The 23,459-nt window shown below is 31.7% G+C and overlaps 1 protein-coding gene across 9 annotated transcripts in view; it reads right to left on the reverse strand.

Moving 5' to 3' along the window:
- The window catches only part of VPS13A (vacuolar protein sorting 13 homolog A), a 192,145-nt gene that overhangs the window by 88,623 nt on the left and 80,063 nt on the right, over positions 1-23,459 (reverse strand). For all 9 annotated transcript variants that reach the window (XM_036218237.1, XM_036218236.1, XM_036218235.1 and 6 more), the window contains 13 exons: positions 22,443-22,522; positions 21,390-21,449; positions 21,022-21,175; positions 20,222-20,338; positions 20,038-20,141; positions 16,639-16,806; positions 15,006-15,310; positions 10,280-10,427; positions 9,049-9,196; positions 5,915-6,042; positions 5,413-5,579; positions 4,653-4,870; positions 3,710-3,942 (listed from right to left, as the gene is read on the reverse strand). In XM_036218237.1, the coding sequence (XP_036074130.1) occupies positions 3,710-3,942; positions 4,653-4,870; positions 5,413-5,579; positions 5,915-6,042; positions 9,049-9,196; positions 10,280-10,427; positions 15,006-15,310; positions 16,639-16,806; positions 20,038-20,141; positions 20,222-20,338; positions 21,022-21,175; positions 21,390-21,449; positions 22,443-22,522 (2,030 nt within the window). The remainder of the gene's footprint in view (positions 1-3,709; positions 3,943-4,652; positions 4,871-5,412; positions 5,580-5,914; positions 6,043-9,048; positions 9,197-10,279; positions 10,428-15,005; positions 15,311-16,638; positions 16,807-20,037; positions 20,142-20,221; positions 20,339-21,021; positions 21,176-21,389; positions 21,450-22,442; positions 22,523-23,459) is intronic.

The raw sequence follows: 23,459 nt of genomic DNA on the forward strand, positions 1-23,459 counted from the left end.
AAATGGACTAATATAGCTTTGGGGTGGGAACCTAGAGAGATACTATTTAGTAGTGGATATGCATTAGAAGTAAACTACACCTTACAAAAACTACAGCTCAGCCTCCAATAAATTCAATTTATCCTGGCTTAAGGTGAACTGTCCTCATTCTACCTGCATAACAAAGAACAGTAAAACCTTCTCTGGAGAAAGAAAATATCATCAAAGCCTCCATAACATTTCATTATACTGTCTGGCATTCAATTTTTAAAAATCTGATATATGACGAAACAAAACCAAAACATAAAATAGAAAACAGAAATTAACTCAGAGATGTCTCAATAATTGGCATTACCAAAAACAAACTTAGAAATAATTATGATTAATTTTAATGAAAACGGAAGACAGAAACAATCTACAAAAAGGGCAAATTAATACTTAAAAATGAAATAACAGAAATTAAAACCTTATTCAATAACTGATAAAACCAACCAAAAAAAGAAAAAGAACTTTAAGAATATAAAAGAGCTAAACAATATTATAGATAAAATCTATAAACAGAATGCTTGCTCTTCCATTCACAAAACACGTTTTCCCAGTGGACATTTAACTATTCAGAAAAACAAAACTTACTATGTCATGGGCCATAAAACGAGTCTTAACGAATTTCAAAGGATTAAAATTAGGGTGCATTAACAGACCACAATAATATTAATGTAGAAATCAGTAATAAAAAGATAACCAGATAATTCTTAAATACTTGTAAATTAAACAAACCCCTTCTAATCTATAGATAAAAAATAAAAATGAGAAAATATTTTTAACAGAATAATAAAAATACGACATATCAAAATTAGCAGATCTACCTAATGCTGTGCTTAGAAGGGGAAAGCATAGCCTTAAAATGCATGTGCTAGAAAAGAAAAGTGAAATATAAATTATCTAAGTATCTGTCAAGAAGTTAGAAAAATCACAGCAATTTAACCCAAAGAAAATATAAAGAACAACACAACAACAATAATAATTAACAGAAAACAAATGTATAATGAAGAGAATCGAGCAAATGACATTTTGGATCTTTGGAGAGACTGCCTTTACTGGATTCTGTAAAATCTGTGTGCTGACATATTACTAAATTCTGGTCAAAGGGATGTGAGCAGAGCAGTATGTGAAATTTATGGGTAAGTCCCCTTAGAATGGGCATCCCTTTTATTCCCTCATGTTTTCTCCTTACCACAACCACTCACCCCCAGCATACTAGAAGGTGAACACATTGTAAACAATCTTTGAACAAGCAAATTAATTTAAATCCTAGGAACAGCAAATTAACAAGATAGAAAAAGCCTGGTTCCCCTACATTATACCATAGCCATTATACAGAGCCACTGTACCATGTTCCAACAAAGAAACATTTAGTTCCACCATGCTTTACCTATCTTTGGCGAGGGGGCTACCTTTAATTATAGCAGCCTAACTAATAACTAATATCCTAACCAATACAAAATTTCATACCTAGAAGTTGGTACTGCTATAACAAAGTCAAAAATATTTGTGATCGCTTTGGCAATTAGACGGGCAAGGAATGTTTTAAAATGAAGTGGATGACACCAACAATACTAAAGCCAAGTATTTGGTAAAATACCAATGATGACACCTAGGAAGGCAGACCATAAGTCTTTTAATTAATTAATTTATTTATTCATTCATTAAAAAAAAATTTCACTCATTCATTCATTTTTAAATTTATTTTTTTCCGCCATAAGTCTTTTTTAAAAGCCTAAAATTTAGCCAGGCAGGTTTGGAATATTTAGAATATTGCTGCATATTAGCAACATCTTTCTGCTGTTTGCAAAGCCCTATAAGAGAAAGGAAAACAGAGGAGACAGAACTCTAAAGAGCCTCAGCAAGAGATAAGACTGTGGCTCCTATCCTTTTTTGGGCAATTCTTCTTAAAATCAGATGCAGGAATTAATCAATACACAAACAAACGAGATTACAAATGTTGCCTATCTCCCTCCCCCAAACCTACTATTAAAGTAGCCTTTACTAAATCAGATGAAGGGAGGCTAAGCAGAATACAGAGATTAGCAAATAAAAGTTTTCCAGAAAGAAAAAAAAAAAACAATAAATAATAGCTTTGGTTATAATTACTTACACATGGACTTACCTAGACACTAACTAAATGTTTAAGGAATTAAGGATTGCTGACAAAACCAATACTGGGCATACAAAAAGCCTGTTGTTATTCAAAAGCTAACACAAACTTCAGGTAACCAACTAAGTAGGAAGTAAGCTATAAAAACGGTGCAGTTCCCCAGAAAAGACAAGAGCCATTTCAAATGTATTTACACAGGATAATGGTTTTAAAAAAAAAAAAAATCTCTCAGAGGGAAAAGCCAGGGCCATTTGAGACAATGATGTTCTAAAAGTGCAAAAATGGAAGACCATCACGGGCTATACGAGGAACTACTCCACTGTCAGTTCAGTTTCCACAACTCCACTGAACAGGTCGTGACCACTGTTACGGATCTGCAACTATCAAGTGTTTCCCATTCTTTTTCCAAATGACATTAACTGCAATTATCCTGTGCTTACAGCACCATTATGCAGTGGTTGTGTGTGTTGAGGAGTGTGTGTCTGCTGAAATGGTGCTATTTGTCTATTAGTTAATAAACTGCCGGACCAAGAGAAGTCACATACAGACTCAATAATAAAGATCCTGGATTTTGAGCTAAGATTATATCCCTTGAGGTGGAAGTAAATATATTATATGGGTGCGAAAAGACAAGCATGGATTATCTGTCTGAACAAAGGAAGAAATCACTCAGTGGACTGTGGGAAGGACTTCTAGTTGTAACCTATCTGTTCTCTTCTACAGTAAAAGAAATTTTATCTAGGCACAAGGTGGCTCTGAAAAAAAACACACATTCTCCAACTGTTTTTGCAGATAGGTATGGTCATATAACTGTGAATAAAAGACATAACATATAAAATTTCTAAGTCATAACCTACAAGATAATCAGTATGCCCTCAGTTTTCCACATCTATCTTTTCTTAGTGGTGAGCCATCAGCTTTACAAACTAAAGAATTGTAGCATACATTTTTATGTCAATAATTTTTAGAAAATTTATGCTTCTATTATTCCTGCAGAAACAAAAACATTTTTTAAGTGTTTTATAAGAGTAGGTAGGAGTCAGTTAACTTGAAAAGATGTCTTTGAAGAAATGAATTTTGATCAGTTATGATGAAGAAGGCCAAGAAGTTGCTAGAGAGTAAAATACAAATGTGAAATATGCCGAAGCAAATAAATGAGGTTCAAATACGTCGCAGATAGAAAAGCAAAAACATACATCTGAACAAAAATGTCTAGATGGGAGAAAAATATTAAAAAATAATAAAGCTGCAACAACACTGCAAACTGGTAGACAGTCTTAAAGTCCTAGGAAGAGTGTGGGACTGACAAGAATAGAGAGTAAGAGTCTTAATTAAAAAGTGCCAAGATGAAAGAAACCTCTTAGTAAGACTATTCTCATTAATACATAAAACAATGAGGAGTGACTGGAAGAATGAAAAAGTTTCAAAGCTAGTGTAGTAATAATCCAGACCGGGCTCTCCAAGCAGAAAAAAGGGCACTTTACAGTTTGGAAAGTATGTAGGTAGTCTTCTAAAATGGTACATATTAAATGAAAAGCAGTTTATGATTAGCAAATAATTAAACAGTAAACTCACAGTAGTGATTTTGCCTTTTCTCTTGACTGGAAGAAATGGGCATGCTCTCATTTGGAGATCTTTAATAGTAGCAGTCATTGTATCGTTTCGAAGGTCGCCTTTCCAATAAATCTCACATTGTGTTGTAATGACTAAAGCAGGGGCATCACTTCTTGTCATATCAGCCACAAACACAATTTCAGGATTTTTAATAATAATATTAATTTCCCACTTATCTTGTTGCTGTACAGGCACTAAAAACAGCAATAAAAATAAATAATTTAAAATATTTATAAATCTTTTTTATATATATATGAAAAATGTATTATGAGAAAATGTTATTTTCATTCTAAGTAAAAAGTAAAATAAAGGAATCTTAGATCTCAAAGGAATCTACATCAACTCTTAGTACAAGATCTGAAGAAGCTATAGCCAGAGTACATTTCAAAATGTGGGAAAAGATCTCCACTATTTAATGGCAGGGCTGGAGACTAATCCAGTTTGTAACTCTCAATTTGACACACTTTCCACTACTCTGCAATAAAGGAAACATGTAAAAGATAATAGAAAACTATAAAAATAACAAAAATAAAAGAGTAAGTTAAAATACTATCTTTAAGAATGAAAAGGAGTGACTGGTTCATTATTTCCCCTGCTTGTTTTCTTTCAACAATTATTTCAAATAACTGCCTGCAGAGAAGTACAACTACTTATTCTAATAAAGATTTCATAATTTTTGAACCCAACATATATGTACAACTTGAAAAATATGTAAACTGCACATCCCAGCAGAAAACAAGTTTTATCCTTTCCTCTGAAAAATAAAGAGTTTAATTTATTAATTCACTTAACCTCATCATTTAGAAGGCTAAACAAAGTAAGTGCTATTGTAGCATTCCAAATAACTGAGATTAAATATGCATTTCGATAACACAGATATTAAATATTTTAGTCAATAACTAACCTTCTCCCTTTGCACTCCATGGTTGAACATTGGTTTCCACAACAGCGCCTGTGGTATAGGCTTCAAAAAAGACATTTGCAACTGTCAGCAGAAATTCCACACTTGCACATATATAGGTTTCTTGAAGGACTAAATCAGACACCCAACCATCTCTGACTTTCTTATACTTTACATCCATCATGTCTTTTTTGTCAAATCCAACTGTCAGTCCTATCATTCTGAAAAACACAATAAAAATTCCTATGATTATCTTACAAATTACCAAACACAACAATAAAATTCAAAGACCTCTTAACCCTGTCACTGACAGCAAACCAGCATTCTGAAGTCATTTTCTTGTGGGAAGATCACAAAGTACCCCAAATAATAGACTTTAAAACTTATAAAGCATGATTGTTTCATAAATTAGGAAATGTATCTTTAAGAAATTATCAAAATTTTGAACTTCAGTATAGTTTTCTTCTCAATTTTTCATGTATTTCCCATTACAATGTGAATAGGTTGATAATTTAAATAACATTGATTTTAAAAACCAATATAATTACGCTGATTATTTCTATTGAACCAATCTATTAACCATGCAGCAAGAGCACATATCTGAACCAAGACGTTTTCAAATATTGACTGAGAACCATGACTCAATTGAATTGAAGCTCTGAAGATCTTAAGAATGTACCAAGAAAATGAACATGCAACTTTGAGAATAAGTTTTGTAAAATATATCAACCATTTCTCAAGTAAAAACTCAGAATGCTATTACCTAGGAGTTGCCTTCTTGACATGAGGCCTTTTATCATCTAAAATACAGTTCTTTAATGAGAACGAAGAAAATATTGAGTCATCTGTATACATTTTTACAGTGCTTATTATATTCTCCAACTTAAATTCAGCAAGTTTCAGAGAAGGATCACGAACATCTGTAAAAGTCTGTAGAAGAGAAAAGCAATACAAATTTTACACAGAAGCATAAATCTAAAGCATACTTTATGATATGAACTACCACAATCTCTACCTCCAAAGGGCTCACTAATCAAAGGCAAAAAAAATATTAACTTTAAATAAATTTTTATTTTTCAAATCTTTGGCTATAGAAAACTCATTTTAAAAAATAGTTAAAATTATTTCATTATATTAAAGTAAAAAGCTCAATAATTTTTCTTATAGAAACAGATACTCCCAAATATACATAAAATATTAACTGTTATTTTAATAAATATTCACTGCATAACTTTCATCAATATATTTCCTCCTCCTCAACTTACCTGTTCAGGACCTGGACTATACAGTACCATGGTGAGATAATCAGTTCTGAAACTCATATTTAATGTTGTCTTAACTTGAGAAGCATGTGAATGTACTTCTACCACAGCAGCTGTCACTACAGTTGTTCCTTGGAAAAATTAAAGTTATTGGATAAAAGAAAAAGTCAGGAAAGGTAAAATTCATTAAAACAGCCTTGAAAAATGATTAATTAAATGGGTTAAAAAGAAGAGTTACAGCAGCAATAAAGGCAGCCACATGATACTAATTGTTGAAATTACATAATGGGTACATGTGGATCCATTACATTATTCTTCCTTCTTTGGTGTTTGCATAAATATTTCCAGAAGAAAATAATTAAAATAATATATTTTAACGTGTTTTTAATTCCATCCATTTTAGACATTATCTTTACACCTCCCACTCTTTAAGTCCTTACTATTTCCTCTACCTATCCCATCTTCTTCTTTCCAGCTTGGTAAGTTATGTTAACATAGCTAGTAAAATTTACAGTTAAGTCTTCAATGTCTTGTTTAACTATGACTATGTAATAATTGTCAATGAAGAATAATTAGTTTATTATAATACTTCCTCTGCTGCTTCAATATTACAACTAATGCATCTCTCAAAAATACTGTCTTCTCACATTCTAACAATAGCTCAAAATCATACAAAATTTCCTCCTGTACCAGAGTAGAGATTTCTCTCTTCTTAGGTACAAAAAACATCTTCCTCTCCCTATCACTTACGTAAGGTAGTTATAGTAGCAACCTCTTGCCCCCCGCTCCTTATCCATGGTTTCACTCTGTGGTTTCAGCTACTTGTGGTCAACCAAGGTCCAAAAGAATTAAGCAGGAAATTCCAGAAATAAATAATTCATACATTTTAAATTGAGGACCATTCTGAGTAGCATGGTGAAATCTTGTGCTGCCCCTGCTCCATCCTACCCAAGATGTGAAATCATCTCTTTGTCCAGAGTATCCATGCTGGGTATGCTACCTGTCCATTCGTCACTTAGTAGTCTTCTTGGTTATCAGATCGATTGTTGTGGTATCACAGGCTTGTGTTCATGTAATCCTTATTTGGCTTAATAATGGCCCAAAGCCATTCACATAACTTTTTTCACAGTATACTGTTATAATTGTTCTATATTACTATTAGCTGTTATTAATCATTTATTGTGCCTAATTTATAAATTAAACTTTATCACTGTACTTATAGGAAAAGTCATAGTATATATAGTATTCAGTACTATTGTTTCAGAAATCCTCTGAGTGTCTTGGAATGTATCCCCTATGGATAAGGGGTGGGGGAACTAGTGAAATTAATTCCACATTCTTCATATTTTATGGAGTTTCTGTGTTTTAAAGACTTTCTTATACTTTTCTTTTTCTGAATTCCTCTTGAATGAAAACAAAGTACTTTCTAGCCCAGTTAACCAAAAATTTTGAGATTCCTTTTCAGTCCACTCCTGCGTAGGCCCATTGTTTTTAGACTCCATGTTTTCCTTGTTCCTGGATTCCTTGTTTTGCCAGAATACATTTTCAAACTATTTAGGAATGTTTATAAAGGAAGTAAGCTTTGTGTTACTAAAAATCTGAGAATTATCGTGTTTTTACATTTGGGTGATGGTTTGGCCACATACAAAAACCTAACTTCAAAATCATTTTCCTGAGATATTTAACTATACAGTTCCAATGCCTTTTATCATCCATCCATTTCATCGAACCCGGTCAGTGGTCAGTGTACTGATGACAAATCTGATTCCAACTACCCCTGTTCCAAGCCCCTAATATGGAGGCCTGTTTTTTTCTCAATCTAAAAATCAAAGCTTTGTTGTTCTGACATTTCACGAAGACATGTTTGCATGTGAAGTCTTAGTTTATTTAACGTGCATGAAACTGGGTAGATTCTTTATATCTGAGAACTTGTTTCAATATTTACTTAGCTCTGGAAAGTCTTTTGTTTCCGTGGAAGATTCTTCTCTTCCATTTTCTCAGTTCTTTTTCCTAAAATACTTATCATTACGGAACTGGACTTCTATCACTCCTAAGTTTTATCTCATTTACTATCTCCATACTATGTTGCCTTTATGTCATGGAACAGATAGGCCAATTCGGTAATTAAATTATAACTGCATTTATTTTATTTCAAAATTTCAGCAATCATTTTTTGGTTTCTGAGAACTCTTTCTTATCTTGGGAAGGTGAACGGTAGTGATAGTAGGATTCAGTTCTTATATTCTCAAATTCCTCTGATTATGAATTAGAGTTTGTTTTCTGCTTGTACAAATTCTCTTCTGTTATTTCAATTATTTGTTCATTCAAGAAACACTTTTGTTTACATTGGTTTCTCTCATGCTTAGGTTCATGTGGTTCTCTTCATATGTGTCTCTTAACATCTAGCAGTAAAGGACTGGGTTGGTTATTCTAGCTAGTAAGGATGAGCTTCCTGTAATGTTATAAATACTGGATTGTTTATGTGTTAGGATTGTCTCTGACTGAAAAAGCTGTGTAAAATCTCAAGGCTTTTAGCAAGAGTGAATTCTGTGAACTAGTGAGTTACACTTTGTTTGGGGGTCTCCCAAAACTCCAGAATGAGAAGAAATTTATTCTTGTGAATCCAAATCATCCCAGCAGCCCTAATTGAGCCAATTCTCTGTAGGTACTGGTGCTGAACTTAGAACCCCAGTTTGGTTCCGCAAAGCAGAGTATGGTTCCCTCTGCTTTGTTCCATCTCTCCTTCGAATATTTGTTGAAATCCATAATTTACTAATGATCATCCTCTCTTGACACCTCTATATTTTGATACTTTTATATTAATATAAAATATTCCACCTATGCTGCACTAGAAATAAGGGAGAAAGGGGGGGGGATTGGAAAAAAGAACTTACAGAAAATTTGAAATAACAAGAAAACTGAGAAATTTTGTCAGGACAGGATTAGGAATTTTGAATTTAAAAAAATCAACAGAATGACTAATAATAAACAATCTACAGGGACCTGAATGGGATTAGATAATTAGAAAAAAATTATAAATCTTATTTTACCCAAAACTAGAAGTAGAGAATGGAAGAAAATAAAAAAGCCTGGGATGTTAGAGGGGAGAAAAGAAGGGTTTATGGTTAAGAACATACCTCCAGAAGGTTGCGAAGCATTAGTAACTCCACTAACACTACTTTCATCTTTTATTCCTGCTGGTGAGGCACTAACACCTTCTTCATACCATATATTACCATATAATGTTTTAAAAAGTGTTGTTATGTCTTCTTGACTAAGAATAAACTGTTAAAAAAATAAAATTTGCTTATTTTAGTATTACTACTTCATGTAGTTAAAAATTCTCATGTAAAAAATAATTGTTTCATTTCAATCCTGTGTTGTCTTACCAATAAAGAAACTTCATTTACCTGTCTTACCAATACTTTCAACTATAAGTTAAGGAATCCACATGATCTTATACATGAAAAGCTTAAAGATTTTCAGTTGAGATCATCATGTTTTAAATTCTAAATATATTTTTAAGTTAAAAATCTTAAATCTTTAAAATGATTGTTTTCTCTTTTTGAATATGATTTTTATAGGAAGAAAAATAAAGGGAAACTAGGGCAGAGGAGTGGGGAGAGAAACCTTCCAGACACAGCCCATGTTTCTTTCTGTCACTTTGACAAAGCATGTGATAGTTTTGACTTCCATCTAGTCAAGAGGGAAAAATAAGTACTTGTGCACAGTAACATTAGAGGTCTGTGAAGCAATATCAACCAACAGGGAGGTAAAGTTATGCCTAAGGTCCTGACCCGTTTGCATTTTGATCTTCAACCTCTCCATTCTTCTAGGACCTTCTCTAGGTTATATCATATATCCCCATGGCTTTAAATACCATCTATGCCAATGACTTCCAAATTACTATTTCCGGCCTAGGCCTTTCCACTAAATTCTGTTTTAACATATCCAAGTGACTACTTATAGCACCACGTCTAATACATTTCCTTCATGGAATTTATCACAATTTAAGACTATTGTAATTATGTGTCCATGTATTTTTTTTACTACCTAACTAACATGCCTCTGAATTTCCATCACCGACAACCCCTACATTAGACTGGTAAGTCCATGAAGCCAGAGACAATGTCATAGCTTCTTTCCCATGGTATCTCCAATATCTAGCCAGGGGCTAACATACAGTAGGCACTCAAATAATTGTTGAATAAATGACTGGAGAACACTCAACGAATTCTAGGTTAATATAGCCACTATTTCAATTCTGGTGAAGGAAATTAATATATAATTTCTATACCCAAAATATCTTATGTTCTGAAGCAATATTTTTTAACCAACTGAGAAATCAATAAGTATCCAAAAACTTACCTCCATGGGCTTTAGCTGAGCATTTACATTAAAACAAGGAACTTCCTGGTACCACTCCCAAGATAAATTTCGCTCAACAATCACTTCAAGATTTAATGGCAGTAACAGATCCAGGACCTCCTGGTAAGCATCATTAATAAATTTAGTCCTATGAGTAGAAATAAAAGTTTTTAATTATTTCATAAATACAGGTAGTAAAAACAATTAAACACTTCATAGATCGATAATTTTGTGTATGAAAATGAAAATCCATTAGGCCTTTCATGTTAAAATAAGGCGTGTTCCATGACACTAGAAACCTAGATGACTTTCTCTAAGCATAAGTTTTCATACTGCAGAGAAATGAATTTTTAAATCAGCATTTTGCAATATGTTTAAAAGTTCCAAACATCTGCAAGTTGGATAGTAAACTCTTAAAATGGGAATTATCTCTATATAATCTGTAAACATATAAAAGTCTTCTTATACAAACATTTTAGTTCACTGATGTAGATATGTAGCAGAACACCCTTTATAAGAAACGAAGTTGTACCATGTAAAATTTTTTTCCTGTGGATCATAGTTGAATATGGAAGTTGAACCATATTTGCCTTTCCTGGTACTTAGAAGGGTAAGACTGATGGTAAGGAAGGATGAAAAGTGCAGTAGGTTACTGAACCCCTTTCAAGTACCCCTTTCAAGTGACAATGTGACCAATGATGCCTCCCATTATATCTTCGAATTAACAACCTCAAAGTGGCACTCCCTGATAATGTACTTATATTTTAATTTGCAGCAAATACCAGATCATTCAACTATGGTATAAAACTATGACTAGAATTTTAGATATCGTCTACTCAACTAACTGAAGAGTAACATGTGAGTCATGAAAGATCTTTCGGATTGCCTAATATATCATATCATTTCATGAACTGTACCACGTATGCATGCTTGTAATCGCCCCTTAATGGTAATAAGTTAGGAATCTAAAAGCCTTATAGGGCATATTACATACAACTTTAATAGGTGCACATTACAATATGTGACTATACCATAAGCCATTTAATGAATCTATTGTTAAAGAGTTATGTTGTTTCTAATTCTTCACTGTAATAAACATTTGGATCATTATCTTTGTAAGTACTTTGACTAAATTTCTTCCTTGGGACGAAATTACAAAAAACATTAATTTCTCTGTCAAAAGATAATTTCCTCTGGAAAATTTTTCCTTATCAATACTAGTCAATATCTGAAGGAGAAACCTATCTTATGTACTCTGACAAATGCCTTGAACTTTTGCTGTTATTCTATTTAATATACTGTATTTCAATAGTTTATTGTCTTGTTTGTAATTTCAATTAGAATGAAAGCCTCATGAGGGCAGAGACTGTTTATCTCAGTCTTTGCTGTATTGCTAGTACTTGGCTCAGGTAATTGCAATATGTCAGTACTGTACAAATATTTGCAAAGTTGCATTCAAGAAACTGTGTCAATATGTAACCTACAACTTATGAGAGCTCCATTTCTAAAAATTAATGGGCAAACAACATTGTTTCACTATATTTTCATTCCTTTATTAATGAGGTTGAACATTCCTATTAGCTGTTTATTGGCTATCATTGTTCCTTTAAAGAGTCATCTAGTTATGTACTTTATCAATTTTTCAAAGTACTTTCTTCTTACTGATTTAAAATATTAAAAGATTTATTTATCCTTTGTTAGAGATGTTTCTAATTACCTCATATGCTATTTCCTTTATAATCTTGTTTTGGTAATTAATATTCAGAAACACATTCTTGTATAGTCAACACCAATTAATAACATTCCCTGATCACTTTTTTCAATGCTTAAATTAGAAAGTTCTTTCTACCCTATTACTGATACTTACATGTTATTTGTCTTTTGCTTTTTTAATAGTGTTATTGAAATAAGTCACCATATAATTCACCCATTTTTAATCTTTTATGATTATACCTGGCACTATGCTTGGCAGCCATTTTGAACAGAAAATCACCAACAAAAAGCCCCCAAAGGGCAAAAAAAAAAAAAAAAAAAAAAAAGATAGCATGCAAAAAGGACACCAGTTTACAATATGAAAGCTAAATTAAGAATACAAAGCATCATCTTGTTTGACACCTCAGCTGAGGACAAAGACTTTGAGAGAAGCAAATTTCTCACAGCTCTGCACATGCCCAAATAGATGCAATGAGTATTTATTTTGAGGTTACAAATAACTGCTAGTGAGTAGTCTACTTCACAAATATGGGATCTGCGAATAATGAGGACTGACTATATATATTTGTGTATACGTATAAATAGGGATACGCACATAGTTAATTGCAGGGCTTTTTATTCTGTTTCACTATTTTTATTATTTTAGTCTTATAATACATTTCAGTAGTATTCAATGCGGTTTAATATATTATAGTAGTGCCAATAGTGTTATAATTATGTCTCCCGAGCCCCATTTCAATTTCTTCTTGCAAAAAATCACTGAAACCTCTTGTTCCTTATTTCCAGAAAAACAATTTAAAAAGGCTTTAAAATAACTTGTGTTGTGATTTTTATTGAGATCGCATTAAGTATATAAATAAATGTACAAGAAACTGACATCTTTATAATAGTAGGTCTAGAAAAATATTTTCTCTACATTTATTCAAGATATCTTTCTAGCCTCTGGTTAAGTTTTATAACTTTTCTTATAGAAGTATTACATTTTTAAAATTTTATATTGAAATTCAGTTTTGCAACAAAATGATTTCAAGATAAGTAGTCACAAATATTAAGTACTTGTCTTCATGTGCTTTCTATGAACCTATAACTAAACTGAATTTTCAAATATCTATTATTTTTGAACTAGTTCAGGGGAAACTGATTATGCTCCTGAACCGTAATTCTATTTCTAGGAATTCATCTGAAGAAAATAAATTATCTCAAAGGAATGAGTAGAAAACCATATAAGTATTATTGAACAAAGATACAAATCATCATTATAGTGTTATTTATAACAATGGAAAAAATATAATTGACTTAAATTTCTCAAAATAGGCAAATGAATTTTTAAAAAATTATAGGATATTTAGGAAAAACTATGCACTCAAAATAACATGGAAAAATATTTATAGCGTATCCCTAAAGGGAAAAAATTTATAATCCAAAATATACAATTTAATTCTTAACTTAAATATATACAAATAGATATCTCTAAGTGCATCTATAGTTAACTAGAATATACCAAATTATTAATAGCAGTTATCTGTGGGTGGTCATATTATCAGCAATCCTTTATGTTTGTCCTAATATTTTATGTGTTTCTTCAATAATAAATTATTTATTGGACATAAAATTATTATTTAATGCTCTAGATATTTTTAGTGAACTCTTAAAAAAATGTAATATAAACTCACAACTCATTTACATCTACTTTTTTTAAATCTAGCAAGATGTGATTACACATACTTAATTTGAATAAATTCCGACTTTTACATAGTTTTAACTCCAAGTTAATGAGCATTTAAGGTTTAAAATAATTTCTCTACAGCTTAGCCTATTAAAATAGAAGTCCCTTATCTCAATATTCTTTGTAATTTCTGAATTCCTTGGATTTAGCTGAACATATTCTATATTTTCAAATGTCTTCACTAAATATATCATTAATTTCTTAATTGAAACCTGGCTTTCCATGGCACTCCATTAAATAGAGGCTGACTCCCTACCTTATTCTCAGGGTTAGGTGATAGAAATAATTTCCTTAATTTGCAATATAAAATTCTATGACCTGGATGAAATGGACAAATTTCTTGAAAAAGATTAACAAAGATCAGTCAAGAAAAAATAATTCACTTGAAAAGTTTTAAGTTTATTAAAGAAATGGAAATTGTAGTCGAATGCCTCCCACGAGTAAACTCTAGGCCCACATGGTTTCACTGGTGAATTCTCTCTAATATTTAAGGAAGAAATAATACAATGTACACAACCTGTCACAAGTGTATATATGACAAAACTTATCGATACTTTAAAAATATGCAATTTCTTATATGCCAATTAAATTTTCAATAAAGCTGCTTTAGAAATATTCAACTGGTGGAAAGAAGGGCAGAAGGGAGACGAACCAACAAGAGGCCAAAGAGAAGTAGCAAAAATAAAGGATAAGAAACAAAAAAGAATGAGATTAAAGGAAAAATGAAAGGAAGAAAGAAGAGGGAAAGTGGAAAGTATAAACAGACATAAATCCAAGCTGGAAAAGTAACAGGCCACTAAATCTAGAATAGATAATTTTATTACCCTAATTCATAATCCTACACCCAATGATTACATAAGGTTAAACTCTATGGTGTGTGTTTTGTTTTGTTTTTAACCAGAATATCAGATCCAAAGTACAAAGCTGATAATCTGTAATGCTATATTTGAAAATGAATACATGTATTGTATTACGAATTCACCCATCTTTTCCCAAAACATAGTTTATAAAGAACTACAAATAAACACAAATGTACTTTCTCAGATAACTAACTTTACAGTGTTCCTAATTATCTAAGATGTAATTTTCAAATACTGCCTAGGTTTTTAAAAACTGGAGGACTTTAATTAATCTTGTCAAAAAACACTTGGGGGAGAGAAAATTACAAAATTAAGTATAGTTAGAATGAAACAAAATCTCTATAAACAGAAGACTCGGGATACTAAAGCTTTTAATGTAAATAGAAAAAGAATGCATTCTACAAAAATATACTTGTGAAATGCTTACCTGTAGAGTCGCATCTTACTCAGCTTTATCGTTATCAAATCAATAACAGGTGGGGGGTTGCTCTGGCTCTCTGTTATCATATGGAAGGTATTCGTCATCGTAATTAGTCCAAAATCAGCAACAAACACATTTTCAGAAACTGGAGATTGTGGGATGACCACCACCGGGGCTTTGATGTTAACATCTAATGCCAATCTAGAACTCCTCTGTGCCAGTTCTTTTACACCAGTAGCAGCCATTCCTGCTGCCTGAACAGTTGCTTCAGCCAAAGCTTGTTTAACTGCTTGAAAATTATCTATAAAAGCCTATAAAGATAACAATTATATTCATAAAGTTACCATTAATAAATAAGACTTAGTAAATGTATATTGATGTTTATGATTTTACCTCCATAAGACAAAATTTTTCTTGTTACACCAAGCTACTTATTCAAAGTTTGTCTATATTAAATCTTAACTTTCTGCAATAAAAATTGAGAAATACAAAGATAAAGATACAAAAACACAGTAATACAATAAAAACCTAGTCCATGGAATAAAGTAACATATTGCAATCTTTCACTGATATCTATTTCTCTCATTATCTCACTTTCCCTAATGAATAAATAATTACATTGCATTTCTCTCTACAACCTCAATGGATAAAAGCTTATTTATGTTTGTAAGATTAAAAAAATAAAAAAATAAAATGTTTCTTCAAGATGCTCAAGTTTTCTAATTTTTTGAATTCTGGAAAAAAATATTTCAATCACATAAAATATACCTAGAATTAGACTTCATTTTCATATTTAGAAAAAACTTTATTTTCAGTAATTTTTTAGTAGAAAGCTATCACAACAGGACTCAATGACATAATGCTTTTGAGTTATAAAAATAAATTAGTAAAAAAGAAATTAGACATGAAATACTTGCTCATCTTTACTTTTTTGTGCACAAAAATTTTTTTGTGGCTACAGAAAAAATTGCATGGTAACCTCAAAAAGATTACACAAACAGTAATTATTTATTTAGAATCAACTGATTATCTAGTTTCTACAGCGAAACTCAGAGACAGCATTATAAAAGAATGAATAATGAAGTCATAGAGACAAGTATGACAGTCACGGGAGAAAATACCAGGTGACAGAATGGGAAAACCACAGGAAAAAACTATGAAAAGCAGAAAGAGAATTCGAACACCTTAGGGAGGTGTCATAGACGGCTTAAATCTAAAGCCCTTAAAGCACCAGATAGTCACAGAATTGTAACACAATAAAAAATTTAATGTTCTTAATGATAATCTTACACAAAAACAAACTTCAATGATCTGTTTAGTATTTTTAGTTAGAGTTGGAACTCAGGTAAAACAAAAGCTTAAGCCAATGATGTATAAAATAAAAAAAAATTCAATTAACATATATTACATTACATATGATATATAATGTACATACATGTAATGTTAACATAAAATATATAATTCAATTAGTTGGATATTCCCATGTGACAATGTTACAGACTTATACATTTCATAATAAATAGGACCCCCAAAATTATGAAAAATCAGAAAAAAACAAGAAATTATTATTTTTCATCTATGTTTGACACGCAATTTCTAACTAGCAAGAAAGAACAAATGAAAAAATTAACATACTCACCAATATAGAATATAGGAATTTTGTGACAAAAACTACTTCAATGCAACCAACAGTTAAATTAACTTGCATGTCAACCACATTCATATCTGTGTATGTAGAACCAGCAGTTGCATCCATGTAAGAAATCATTTTGAAGCTGAAAACTTCTTTTCCAGTTATATAAACAGCCTGAATGACAGAAAATTCAACTGTCAAAATCCATTTTTGACATGATGTGTCTTCGGTACAAAAACAAAGCAATATACATATATTTGGAAAATCTTCTGAGTAGTCAAGCCAAGTTCAAATAAGGCAGCAATGTTAACTCCTTTATTAGAACCTACATTGCAGGTTTTTCCAATTAATGGTGGCAGCTCTCTTTTTAGGCCACACAACCAATTTAGTAGATCTGGCCCGACATACTTTTTTTTTTAATGGAGAGAAAGAGTAATCATCAGAATATACATTTTCATTTGTGTGTTTACTTGTGTGCTGAGAACTGCCATATAAATGTCTTTTGGTCACTATCAAAACTTTGTAAAACACTGCACCTCTACAACTTAATGAAATGCACTTCTCTTGATTGAGGTACATGAACAGATTTTCCTGATTCTTCGAAAGAGTCTATCACTATATATCTGTTCCTTATTAGTTTGTGAAGTCATCTCAATTGCAAACCAATAATTATCTACAGTGGATTAAAATCACAGGTTCTGCAACAGTATTTTTAAATGGCAGAACCAACAGCAGATGTGAAATGTTTTTTAAAAATTGGAAGATGGCCAGAGCATTAACTCAGTTTACAGTTTTCTTGCCCCTCCTAATTGCTAGAAGCAAGGCAGAAGGATGAAGAGTCAAGCAAATGAATTCTGCTATTGGGACAAAAATACCCCCAGGAACCAAAGACATGAAGGACCTGTGAAGACGAAGGTACAAAATGAGGCTGAAAAGAAATCTATAGTTCTGCTTTTGTCTAGGATGTAGAATGATGGAGAGGGGGCTATTCTAAACCTTAACCAGATAAAAGACAAAATCATAACTTTTCTTAAAACAATTAGAAACCTGAGGCCATAAGCCAATCAAGCAGCCTATCATCTACAGAGGAAAAAAGTACCTTCAAGAGAGAGCGTAAGAACTGGCTAACCTGTGGTAATGAACAGGAAAAAGAGATCCCAGGTACCATATAAGTTAGGTAAGAAGAATTAAGCTAAAATGGTAAAGGTCAACTACAGACTAATGTGACATATATAATCCCTGGGAGCCACAGACACATTCAGCTGCAAGCACTTCACTGGGAGCTTATAAAAGAAACAGAGTGGAAGACCAGAGAAAGCTTTCCTTGCTACAATTCTGGGAGAGGAAAGTAGCCTCCACTGCAAAAACAGTAAGGACAACAACAAAGTACCACCAGGATTATTTTCTTCTAAGAACTGAAGGAAAGGCAGTAACTGTTGTCCTCAGAGCACAGATAAAGATACTACATGAGGGGCGAAGATAAAAGAAAACTTTTACAGCTGGGGGAAGAAACCTTCTCAGGACCAGACTTTTATAGTCACATTCTGCTGGAGCAGGGAAGGATATTCTCTCCCACACAGGAACTATTAAAGATATAAGTCAGATACCATGGAAAAGAGGGACAGGATCACCAAGAATGCCCTATCTCTGAGACCTAGAGAAATAGTCCTCGCTAGGACTGAAACTGGACTAGGCTACCCAAACTGACAAGGCTACTGAAAACACCTCCCATACCCCACCCTGCCCACTCCAAATACTCACCACCAAGCTAGTCAAGCACTGAGTAAAAGCAGTAGTAGACTCTAACATTAAGAGCCAAGAGAACTTTCTAAGCTAAGGTACAGGAGTAGAGGGAAGGTCAAAGGCAGAGCATGAAGCAACATCCCAACAACAAAGCCCTCACCCCATGCACAAGATGTAGCTGGAAGAATTTGACACTGGTGCATTGAAAAGAATCATATTAAATAAGAAAACTCAAACCCAACTCGGCCTTCCACTAAGTTGACTAAAGCCCTACCCATGCTAATAGTCTAGCAGAAAAAAGAGGTATAGCTATTTTCAAACATAAATACTATTCACTTCAGTCTCTATTATCCTATACATGATTCTGATGTTCAAGTCATAGTTATGAGTCCTCAAAAAGCAAGAAAAAAATAACAAACAACAAAGCAATCAATAAAACCAGACCTGCTTATAAAGCAGATGTTAGAATGTTCAGCATGTGAATTTTAAATTACAATGTTTAATGTGGTAAATGCTTCTAGTGGAAAAGATTAAAAACATGCATGAAAAGATGAATATCAGCAAGGAAAATAAAAAATAATAAAGAGTCAAAGGGAAATATTAAAGTTAAAAAAAGGGTAAGAGAAATGAAGAATATCCTCAATGAGTTCATCGGCAGATTCAACAGAGCCAAGGACAAAATCAGTGAACTTAAAAATACGTCAACAAAAATTATCCAAACTGAAACATGGGGAAAAGGATGGAAAAGTTGAGCTGAGAATCTCTGTTCAAGGTTGTGGGACAATATCTAACAAATCTAATAAGAATTTTCAGAATCCAACAGGCAAGAATGAGGAGATGGAGGAAGAGGTGGATAAAGGGGAGAAGGAGAGAGGGAAACAGAAGCAGAAGAACTATTTGAAAAAATAGTGAAAAATAATAAAAAGCATATCCAAGAAGCTCAGAAAACCCCAAACAGGATAAATTTCAAAATATACTGACATACACCTAGACACACCATAGATCCTGAAGATAGAAAAAAAATGAGAAATTATGTACAAAGGAATAAAGATATATACCAGACTTCTCATCAAAACCACACATAACAGAGAACAATAGAGTCACATCTTTAACAGTTTGAAAGGGGGGAGAAAAGCCCTATTAACCAAGAATTCTATGACTGAATATTTATTATTTACCCCAGGAGTAGAGTGACTTTGCATCTTTTGTTGACTATGATATCCCAAATATTGTTAAATTTAATAATAAAAAATAGAATATCTTCCACAAGTCATATATGAGTTACCCTGTGACTATCAAACCTCAAGTCCAAAAGAAGAAAAAAAATTGCTCAAGGCAAAAAGGCTGTAGCTGAAGAGACACTGGGTGCAGATGAGAGGTAAATAAAATACCACGATAAAAAAAAGTAAGGGTATTTTAAGTCAAAATTTGTAAATTAAAAGAAGAGATCTCCACATATAAAGAAACAGAATCTGAGATTAGGTCACACAACTAATAAGGAGCAGAGCTCAGATAAAAACCTGATCATGCCTAACTCCAAAAGTGAAGGACATGATAAGCCATGCTGCTAAAATCCAACAACTGTTTAATTTACACCTATGACTAATCTTAAAGGACAATAATATGTAATTATATACTATTAATTAACAAATAAATTCATACCTTTTTGTATACAGCTGTCATATCAGTATCCAAAACAATTATATTCCTTAGTTTTGCATTTATTTCAGTTACTAAAGGCCTCACAATCACCTCAGAATCAAGCCCTAAGGGAATAAAAAAAAACATTAAATGCCTTTTCTTTCATATAATAGTTTTGAATTTATTTTTCCTAAAATTTTATTACCTTCTATCTTAATTTCAGAAATGTTACGTTTCTGATCTTGAATAAAGATCTGTAAACATGATAGTTCTGCTAAAATCCGCAAGGTAATAAGATCTTCATTCTTGGACCTTTTCGAAGCTGCCAAAAAAAAAAAAAAATTGTAAAACATAAGGAAAAATTGTAGTAGTTACCTCACTACACTTATTAAGTTAATGAAATATCACAACAAATAATAATAATAATAGAGGAAAATCTGATTTGTAATTCAACTGAAAACAAGCAAGATATTCCCTAATAAATTAGGAATTCTAAAAACAGTCAAATCTAATGAAGACGAAAAGCAAATAGACAAAACAAAAAAAATGGTTGCTGGATGAGGCTAACATTTGAAACTAGAACATTATAAAATCATGAATCTTTTGAGAATCAATGATTACTAGGTGATACTTGTCATTATATAACTAGCAACTTCTCACATCTTAAAAAGTACTCTAAAAAATATACTGATATTCAAATTTTGTTCCTTCTATTTTCTAATCTAAAATGATGATATTAAACATATGAATTTTAATCTAAATCAAATATCTCTATGGTATAATCACCAAACAAAAAGAATATGATAAATAAAAGCCATATTTCCTTCAGCAGTAATCACTTTACTTTTATTTTCTAAAATTAGCCTGGTATACAATGAATCTTTCTAGATTTTTATCTAGGTAATACAATTCTAGAAACAAAAAGGAATAAAGCAAGAGCCAAAATTTACTGATCTACTTGGCAAAAAAAAAAAAAAATTGAAGTTGAATTTTAAAGAAACATACCTATTTTTTTAATGACCTCTCCTTTGTCTTCATTTTCCACAACGTGTACTGTGGCTGATTTTTCTTCCAATTGTGGAATCATATTATTAAAGTAATTCATTGTATTTAGAAGTGCTTCAGTATGCAAATGAATATCCAAGGAGGAAAAATTCACCTAAAAAACAAAGTTGGTTTTAGTAATAGGTCAATAAATATTTGTTTGCCTGTGCTGTATAAGGCGCTAGGCTTTGCGGTACAAAGGATATTATCTATAATATTCTGTTTTTATCCTCAAGGATCTTAGAGTTCTAGCTATAAAATAATTTTCATAATATATTTACTTAGAAATGCAGTATCTAATTAAAAAACAAATTGTTTTTCATTCATACCTTAAGCAGTTGTGCAACATTGTTATAGGTACTTTTCAAGTTGGATACATTCTTTTCAGCCTATACGAAGAAAAAAACAAATATGTCAGAATATCCTAAAAAGACATACATATATACAAGTATATGATGGTCATAATAAACATTTACAGGCATTTTCCAGCTAGCTATACATATAATTATCTAAACAAACAACTGCTTCAACAGAACAAAAGAACTTGGTAAGTATAAGATTCTCCAGCACACAGAAAGTATTCAATAAATGTTAAGTACTTTCTCTCTTATCACTAAGGGTGGAAAATTATCATCAAGTGTGGAGAGCAACTATTCAGTCATCAACAGTTCTATAAGGTCCTTCCTAATTATTCTTATATATGAAAACAAAATTTGTGACAGAAGTGTCCACCAACTATCTAAATATTCCATGTTATCTTTAGATCTAGAACATTTTGTAATATTAAAGTTATTTAATGCATAAACAACAAACCCTAAAATAGCTATATGAATAATACTGAAAATGGTCTTAGAAGTAATAAAATGCTCTTTCAGCATTATTCTTATCAAAAAGTAATTATTATAATAATGTGGCACTTACATAAAAATAGGTCAATGAAAACATGGAATAAATCATAAGTATATCAAAGTATAAAAATTTAACAAATAATAAATTGATATCATAAATCAACAGAAAAAGGATGACACCAGGAGTTATTTACACTAGAAAGATCCGGTAACCTCAGACAACAATAGGAAATCAAGTGAAAGCTTCATTTCATGTCATATACCACAATAAATAGGGTTAAGATTAAAGAGTTCGTTTCTTTTTGGTATCCTGATGGGAGACAAATCTTCGGGTTATCTCAGGTTTCTTATTTTGCTATATGAAGTATTCTCTTTAATAGAGGACGACAAAACGAAAATATCTTAAAGTTTTAGGAGTTACAGAGGCCACATTAGAATCAAGATTAAACTGAAAATTACTAAACTTATAAGACTTGATTATAACATTTCAGCTGTACATTCACCATAGCAAGCAGATATAAATGAACTGCTTACCTTCACATATTCTAGTGTTAACAGATCTTCCATTGTGTTATCCAGTGTTGTAATCAAATAGATTGGTTTCTTGTTTTCATCTAAAGATAATTTTTAAAATTAGTTTTCATAGGAAAACATTAAAAATAAGTGTAGACAATATTAATGTAAAATTGGAAAAAAAAAAAAAAAAGGATTTCCTATATCAGTTTTGAGCTTTGGATTCTATCTTACCCAGGTAAGGTCCACCTTCCTTTATTTTAAGCTCTAAAAATGTAATATCTCCTCACAATTTTTCTCCTCCCTTATGCCAAATGCTAAAAACTCATACCCTTAAAAAAAAGTAGCAATCAAAGAAAAAAGAGAATTACTGACAGGAATAATGGAATATATGAAGAGAATTCTGGCTCTTAGCCATTGAAATGGCTACAAAGAAAATTGTTAGACTCCCTGAAAATCTAACTGTCAAAAAGACATCAGGTATGTGATGAGAAACTAAGATTTCCTGTAAATTAATTTAGACTAAAATAACCAATTACCATATAATCAGTCTTGGCTAGTTGTATTATTGCTTCTGCTCAAAACCTACGAAAATAGTGGGAAACTACTATAAAAGAGTATTTTATATAAAGCTCTTAAAACAATCATTACCAAATTACTTATAGCTGCTAGACATTAAAATCTAGATACTGAAAGAAAGGAATAAACCAGTCATACTACTCTTGAGGAAAAAAATACAACATATTTCACAGAACCTTCCAAATTTAAAAGCTTATTATCACTTAAGCCAACCTACTACTTCAGGTGCTACTCATATTTGAATCCTTAAGAAGTTCCTACTTTGTTCATACATTAATTCATTAAACAACTATTTACTGATCATATACTCTGTGTAAGAAACTGCTATTCACTTCTTCCCCCTCTAAGAAAACAAAAGCAAAGATATTACAGATATTGGTACAGTGATGATGACTGTATATCCTGTATTCTGTATGCAAGGGTTTCCTTATCCTTTAATCATAGAACGGCAAATAAAAA

Source organism: Rousettus aegyptiacus, unplaced genomic scaffold, assembly GCF_014176215.1.
Source record: "Rousettus aegyptiacus isolate mRouAeg1 unplaced genomic scaffold, mRouAeg1.p scaffold_m13_p_3, whole genome shotgun sequence".
Taxonomy (NCBI): Eukaryota; Metazoa; Chordata; class Mammalia; order Chiroptera; family Pteropodidae; genus Rousettus; species Rousettus aegyptiacus.